The 8,107-nt window shown below is 39.4% G+C and overlaps 1 protein-coding gene across 4 annotated transcripts in view; it reads right to left on the bottom strand.

Annotated features, from left to right (window-relative positions):
• Positions 1 to 2,461: 2,461 nt before the first annotated feature.
• camk2d1 (calcium/calmodulin-dependent protein kinase (CaM kinase) II delta 1) overlaps positions 2,462 to 8,107 on the bottom strand; it is a 101,068-nt gene continuing 95,422 nt past the window's right edge. For all 4 annotated transcript variants that reach the window (XM_073474557.1, XM_073474558.1, XM_073474556.1 and 1 more), the window contains exons 15-18: positions 6,057 to 6,132; positions 5,854 to 5,948; positions 4,268 to 4,496; positions 2,462 to 4,090 (exon numbers count right to left, since the gene is read on the bottom strand). In XM_073474557.1, the coding sequence (XP_073330658.1) occupies positions 4,087 to 4,090; positions 4,268 to 4,496; positions 5,854 to 5,948; positions 6,057 to 6,132 (404 nt within the window). In that variant the 3' untranslated portion in view covers positions 2,462 to 4,086. The remainder of the gene's footprint in view (positions 4,091 to 4,267; positions 4,497 to 5,853; positions 5,949 to 6,056; positions 6,133 to 8,107) is intronic.

Below are 8,107 nucleotides of genomic sequence, written 5' to 3'. Positions count from 1 at the left end.
TTTGTCTCTATGAAACAATCAGAGGCCGTCAAGAAGCTGAACGTGGTACAGTTTATACCCTTTTATTCACCATGGAGCTGTTAGAAATACTAGAAGAAGAGTGAGAGACGGGGAGAGAAAGCGGGAGGGGAGAGAAAGGGAGAGGGGAGAGGGAGAGAGAGGGGAGAGAAAGAGGGGCAGGGAGGGGGGTAGAAGGGGGAGAGAAAGAGGGGGAGAGAGAGAGGGGGACAGAGTGAAATGTGATCAAACATGTTAATCCTGACATCAACCTCGATCTCTTTTTTGTTGACTTTACGTTTTCTTTCAGGTCAATAAAGAAATGTGTATCAACTGAACCAATGGAACAGACGACAACATGAAAAACTACATCTGTGTACTTTCACAGCTTTTATGTGATCACTGTGTGCAGCTGTGCTGTCCAAATAACAAACAGTATTTTGTAAAGTTAATCTAATAGCAGCTCATTTCAAATAAATGTATCATATGGTTTTAATCTTCTGTTGTATTTGGTATAAAGAGTTTAGATTATCACATATAATAATTGAAATGTTTTGTTGTTAATGTCCAGTATGTTCTGACACCTTTGTTGTTGTTTGTTGTTGCAAAGAACAAATATTATGTGCCTCGACACTCGGTACGAGGCGATTAAAGTCAGCATCTTTTGTAGTTTCTGATTAAAAAGAGTTAAACATTTATAAAATTTAATGTATTTTATGTGAAAAACACATCCTGTTACACATACAAGCTTTCCTCTGTCATTTTAAAAATGGCTTGATATTCTCTATATTTCATGTTTTTTAAAATATATATATATTTAAAAGGTGGTTGACCAATTTCTGCATCAATAAACTTGTTCCAGCAATAAGCTGTCAGCAGTGTTCCTCATAGATTTAGAGGGAACAACTGTAACTGTAGTTACTTAAGTTTGAAGTCTCTTCATATTTATGTCACTGCTCACTCTTCATAATGTGTATTAGAGTCAAGCCCCGTTCAGACATATGTTGTACTGCATGTCAATCATCTTGGTGTCTCAACATGATGCTTCATACTGTGGAAAATTTCACGCATGAAAAAAAAAATGTAGAACTGAGAAAAAGGAGCACCAGAAAAAAAAGAAATATCCTTGCCCCTCAGGGCTTCTTGTCATTTGAAGAGAGAGTTGTGATGAGAGAACAGATAACAATAATCTCTACGAGCGTTTTCACTGTCAGAGAGGAAGGTTTACCTGAGCTGACAAAGGAGGGACTGTCTCCTTGACTGTTACGCTTGCAGTATGTGTTGCTTGTAGGTCTTGGTACATGGGTACCTTCCCCCAAAGTTTTCAAGGCATTAACATCATCGAGGACGATTTGGCTTTTTCAGCTGCCTTTTGGAACATTATTGTATGTCAATATGAGAAAGTTCTTTTATTGAAATCATTGTCATTGCCATCATAATCTGCTTCATTGGTCCGCATCATGATATACAGATAAGTGCACACGCAGGCGGAAGTTAAGGCCACCCAAAGCCAAAAGGTACTTTGCAGCCACACTGGTCTGAATACTTGACTGTGTGATGAAACCACAGTTGGATTGTTTCCTCTCGTACATATTGATATGTGTTTGAAGCATCAGAATTAAATCATAAAGACAGCTGCATATTTTTCTCTTCTCTCCACAGAACAGAGTGCATGATGGGAAACACTCCACTTTTCCCCTGATGGAAAGAAGTTTGATCTGAAGTTTTCTTTATGTTTAAATGTAACTACATGATTTTATTTGATGTATCAGATGATTACCATGTTGATAAAAACAGCTTCTCTCATATTAATGGATTTATTTACAGTACCTAAGACATTACCTATCACCCACCTACAATGCAGTACTGAGGTCCCTCCCCAGACAGCTTAACAACTATTCACACCTGGGCTCACCTAGCCAAAGCAAGCCACATGAAGGCCGGTTGGGTCAACGACCCACAAGTGGCCCTAACAACTCAGAGCTAACACCTTAATGACTCTGTAACAACACTCCCACACAGTTTAAAAGCCTGTAACTCGCCTACAGTTTTTCAGTTTTTAAATCAGGTGTTCACCATGAGCTTTGCAGGATAATCTGCTTTCTGACCAAAATCTTAATAATGCTATATTTCATTCATTAGAGTTACAAATAGCATGAGCCAAACTATCGATGGCACAACATTAGTTTGGTTTCTTGTGAAGTACATATTGTCTTAATGAGTTTAGAAGAGGTTAGGCCAGATTGCAGGACAGTCAAAGGTATAGAGGATGGGTTTGCTGATTAGGAAAACATATATAATTGATGTATCGAGTAAATAAAAAAGGGCCCAATATTGATCCTTGTTGGATATCTTTATTGATAAACTTCAGCTGATGGTTGCAGTAAGTCTTTCACAATATAAACACAGCTTGCTCAGCATTTATAACAGTCAAAAAAGAAGACAAAAGGAAAGAAGTACAAAGTCATGGCATAAATCACACATTTTATTTGATATTTCATAAACATACATCAGACTTGTCCCATCATGGTAAAGTTATTTACCAGTGCCCCATTGGCAATTTAACGCATCTTAGATAAAAACAAAGGGCGGTGTGTGAGGGACAAATGTCATCAAACCAAAGAATGCGAGCACTTTTCTGAACAAAAAATCTCAATATCCTCAACACATACATAATCATTCATCAATACCCCATCTGTGAATGTGACTGTTGTCTTTCCCCTTGCTTTGATTCTGGAATTAAATTTCCCATGTGGTTTTTGTCGGTGACATTTCACAACATCTAATCTGAAGTGTCTTACACATGAACCTGTAAGTGATGCTAACAATCCCCTTTCCCTTTAATTCAACAGTGACACAAAAATAACTAGAATGGTGATTTACTGCTTAGTTATTCTGGCGAATGATTAAATTCCCGTGGAAAAAAAATAAAAAAAATAATAATTATATTAAAATGGGAAACTTATTTCAGAACTGAAGTTTAAGCTGAACATCATGATTCTGCTTTGGTCCTGTCCAGTGTAAAACATAGTGCAGTGAAACATTGGCGTACACCAGCCAAAAAAGAATAAAGGTGGGAATCACCAGTGAAGGTTAAAGGGGCTTAAAGGAAAGTAATAATAATATTAAGTCGAAGTACAAGCAACAATATCACAATATAAAAAGTAAACAATGAATTAGAATGGATAAAGTTCACGTAATAAGCTTCTAACTGTATGAAAATATGATTTACCTGGAGCGAGTCACAGAATGGCTTTAAAGAATTATATGTATCACTATAGTTTACATTCTATCATAAGAGACTTTTCTCACATGCTGCTCTGTGAAGATGGTGGTCCAAGGTAACACACATGTTTTAGTTCATTTTTCCCTTTTAAACATGTACTTTAAATTCCTAGTAAACAAACTTGGCGCCAGTGGCAAACCAGAAAACAGATCTGTAAAAGTAGCCAACTCAGTTCATATGGATACTGCTAAAGACTAAGTTAAGAGAGCAATTTGCATCAATTACCCAAACCTATACATCACCAAAACAAAAGCAAGCTTGAGTCTGAGCTTTAATGGATGGCAATTCAGAAAAGATACATGAGTAAAAAGCAGATTTGTGATATATTGGCCATCATGCCCAAAGGCGAAAAACATCATCACAACAGCTCATGACTCCTCAATATCTGCAATATTCAAATGAAAAACTGTCACTACAGAATGACTGGACGTTTCACATATTTTACCAGCCCAATAAAAATAAATCAACTGGAACAACTGGCTCCTCTGAAAACCACTTCTATTTAAAACATACTGATCTAAAAACCTCAATAATAAAAACATGCTGCAGGTGGTAATATCCAAGAATAAACACCACACTCTCACTACAAAATTATATTGTCAGGACTTGGAAGTTTTTTTTTTAAATCATGTACAATAATCCTCAGTCCAGCAGCAACAATATGTAAACAACAAACTGAGAGGGCAGAGCTGTAGCTATCATGGGCAGGGATTGGCTGAAGGAGCTGATGGACACTTGGTAGGCAGGGTCTGTTCAGCTGACTGCTGTAGGCTGGAGAGTGTTTGTAGTCAAGGATGGTCCTCTCAACTGAAACACAGATCACATGTAGAGTCATTAATAGATCAAAACCCCATTCTGTCCTCAAATATTTTCTACTTTCTTTTTGCTTGATATTCCTTACAGAAACTCAGATATCTCATTTTCCCAATTGGGATAATTAAAGTTGGACTTTATGTAATCACATTGTTGGTGGGGGCGCCTTACTTGGTGGGCACTGTGGGCGAGCCGGAGCGGTGGAAGTGGATGTTCTGCCACTTGCTGTCGCGGCGGTGCCAGATGCGGGTCTCCTCTGACTGCATGGTGCGAGGCATGCCGCTGCCGTCGATATACTGGGTGAGGCGGATGTAGGCGATGCAGGCGGCCTCATCCCCGATCAGGTGGACGTGTGGGTTCAGCAGGATGGTGTGGATGGGCTGCTTCGTCTTGGACAGAGCTGCAGAGGAAAAGAATAACAGGGGGGCACATTTAAGGACTCTGAAGATGATATTGAATACTAATAAAACCAGAGACCTAATCACAACTATTTTTTATAGTGTTTCCTGGTCATCTTTCCTGTCCACAATTAACATGGTGTACAACGTTATTATTACTGAAATAGTTAGGGCAAGAAACATGACCTTGATTAATGGTTTTTACTGTAGTTTTCCTGTGCAAAGAGGGTTTATCACCATCATTTGAGGGGCACTCACTTTCAGTTTGGCCTCTAAATAAACTGGTTAAATGGTTTTGTTTGTCTACAAAATGTCTGATTGTCAGAGTGCTCGTGTACGGGCATTGACATTGGCTGCCAGTGCGTTTATGGACCCACGTGTCCCACACCTTTTCCATGGCTATTCGGCCAATTGAGCATGTTGAATAGGTGGTGTAGCCCATCAGTGTAGGATGTAGCATCATCACCACAAGCACATTTGGATGTGACTGGAAAACCTCTCAGTCAGCCTGGTGTCTTCAGGACATCAGTCCCTCAGAGTCATGAAACGACTCCAAACGCACCAGGACACCGTCTCAAAGAACTTAACAACCAAATAGCAAGATGGTTTACTGAAAGATAAAGCACCAATTCCAGCTCTTCAGACGTGGCCCAGAGTTCACAAAGAAGTGTGACCTGCCCTCTCAGGACCTCAGACCCCAGGGTGCTGTGGTGCCTTACACTACATTTCTCATTCAAGAGAAGAAAGAACAGTCACTGTTAGCTTATGAGAGGATTGCTGCTCCTTTTGGAAAAAGGACCAATCTGCCGGGTCAAAAACATACGTACTTCATTAATTAAAATGATCATTTATTATACATAAATGTGTGTTATGTTATCATCTAAACCTGCTGAACTAGTTTAGATTTAAAACATATGTAAAGTTAATTTTATTTTGTTTTGAGTGCTTTGATTTTGACCAGAGAAAAAGACTGTTAGAACATTAAAAAACAGACCTGTTTGTTTCCTTGACTAATCACAGGAGGAAGTGGATCAGAACTGGGTGAAGCACAAAGCAAGTTCTGCTTCTGATATGGTATCTGTCAAATATGTCTGTTTAAAAGAACCAATTCATCCTTAAAAATAATCTGACTCACTTTGAGGAGTCTTACTGTGCAGAGTGTTTTACTTTTAGTGTTTAATGTCATTCAACACTTTGAGCATCACAAAATGAAACTCCAGGCACTTCATTTTTCAGAGGGTCACTAGAGTTAATTGAGAAAGCCTTTCAATATCAAATTTGTCTAGTTCTATCATGGTCAACTTTAGATTGAATGCTTTGATCTTCAGCTTCATTGTACAACGTGAAACAGAAATCTACCGTTCTCAAAGTAGAAGCGGTGGAAGTCAGTGCCCTCCACCAAGTTGCCCAGGGCCTCAGGCTCAAAGGATGTGAGGCCAGGATCACATATTTTCCTGAAATTGAACACAACACGGCCATATCAGAGTCGTGGACATATATGAGGAATTGCTTCGACAGGTCACTGTGTTTCAGATATTTGAGGTCGAACTAGTGGAACTAACGTGTAGGCCTCAAAGTCTCCGTTGTTGATGGCCTCGATCAGCTGCTCAGTGACTTTAATGATCTCCTGCTTACGAGCTGAAACACAAAGGCAAAAGAGAAACAAAGGGATGATTTGATTGGCTACACAGCCCCTGATGAATATGAAAAGAAGCATAAGCATTGAGATTAAAATGGACCAAAGTGGAACATGACCACAACATGGAACCAGAATTACAACATCATGACGTTCAAAGGATAAACTTCACATTGTTTTCAAACGGACACAGAAATACGGCATCACATAGAAATGAATGAAGGGGCAGGAAGTTAGTGTGGTTCAACTTATGACAACATCAAAATTACCTTTCATGCTAAGTAGGTAAGCTAGGAAACAATGAATGGAGAGAATAAGTGCTGTTGTTGTGGCTCTCTACAAGTACAGCCACTACTGACATTTACAGTTTGGAGATGAAGCTGTGGAGTTGACGTGAAGGAGTGAAAAGATTTCACTCACATACACGCATGCACACACACACACGCACGCACACACACACACACACACACACACACACACACACACACACACACAGAGAAAGAGAGAGAGCAATACTGTAAATCTGTTTTTACCTTCAACAGCTTCAACTCCACTGTTGTTCCATGCTACCTGAACACTTACTTGCTGGCGCTGTGCACTGATTCCCTTAAGTGACATTATAACCAACAGACTAACTGCACAGAGTGGAAACATGCTCACTCATCACCTTTCCTATTTTTTTTTTTTAGACTAAAACTAGCAGCTCCAGCCTCAGACAGGCTTATATAGTAGCAGAAAGAGATGCTAGACACATATTGTTGAGATAACCAGACCACCCCTTCTCTGATTGGCTGCTCTACTTAAAAGCCTGACTCAGCTGAAATAATGTAAATACAAGTGTCCTTTTGCACCAGCTTTGGGCTTTGACTATGTTTACAGAGTAAACATAGTCAATCATCATAGTCAAAGATCGGGGCAGGACTGAGGTTCAAACCACCAATCACCCAAGTTTACACAAAAATGAATGAACAGTTTTGCAGCATTGTCCTAAACAACTGAATAGGATGGAGACCTTTTTTACAACATTGAAGAACAGTGGAAAATAAACATAAAATGGCTCCACACAGTGTGTCTGGGTTAATTCAAGTCTCCATAGGCACCCAGATCCCAAATTGATTTGATATGATGTTATTTACACCTCTGTTAAAGCTAAAATCTTATCTGTAGCAGATAAGCATAAAGTACTAGCATGCACCCCGTCTCAAGTGGGTGCATGAGCTCCACTGGTGAAAATAATTACTTTTCAAATCAATTTGGGATTTCAGGGCCTCCGGAGACTTGGATCACACCAGATGAGATGTAGGACCCAATTCTTATTCAGTTGTTATTTTAAAACGAGTCCCAAACTACTCCAGTTGTTATGGAGTATGCTGCAACACGGTTTTGCTGTGAAGCTCCAGAAAGGTTTCGTAGACTATGAAACTTCACCTGCCTTTCACTGGAATCACTGGCCTGGTAATATTTGTTACACTGACCTAATGCAATGGCAAACTGTGAAAGAACCAAGTCCTCATTTGACTGTATAATTCTAAACTTTTACTGAAGGAAACCTTGGAATGCAGAGGGAGTATATTATATATCAAGTAGAAACTCAAACCTAAAAACATGTGTATTGTACAGTAGAACTTCATACAAGCAAACACAATGTTAACACATGTTTAGACTTCGCTCAGAAAATCCTTTCTGTCAGAGTGCTCCACTTCTGAGACACTCGACGATAAGTGAGAAGAAAAATACAATCTTGCATGATAGTCACTGTCATTGAGATTTTTGACACCATGAATTATGAATGGCAGCAGAATGAGAAGTTCAGCCTCTGCCAGCAGAATACTCTGATGCTCCACAGTATCTGTGGAGTGTAAATAATGTCCTCAGAGCTCCTGTCAGCTGTGTAACAGTCTTCATATTTTCGATCTCTTATGAAACCATGAAGTGAAAGATGGTGGGTTGGCGCGCGCACACACACACACACACGTA

The sequence above is a fragment of the Pagrus major genome, chromosome 10 (assembly GCF_040436345.1).
Source record: "Pagrus major chromosome 10, Pma_NU_1.0".
Lineage (NCBI taxonomy): Eukaryota > Metazoa > Chordata > Actinopteri > Spariformes > Sparidae > Pagrus > Pagrus major.
Note: the sequence above shows the minus strand (reverse complement) of the source record. Positions and strands in the feature narration are given on the sequence as shown.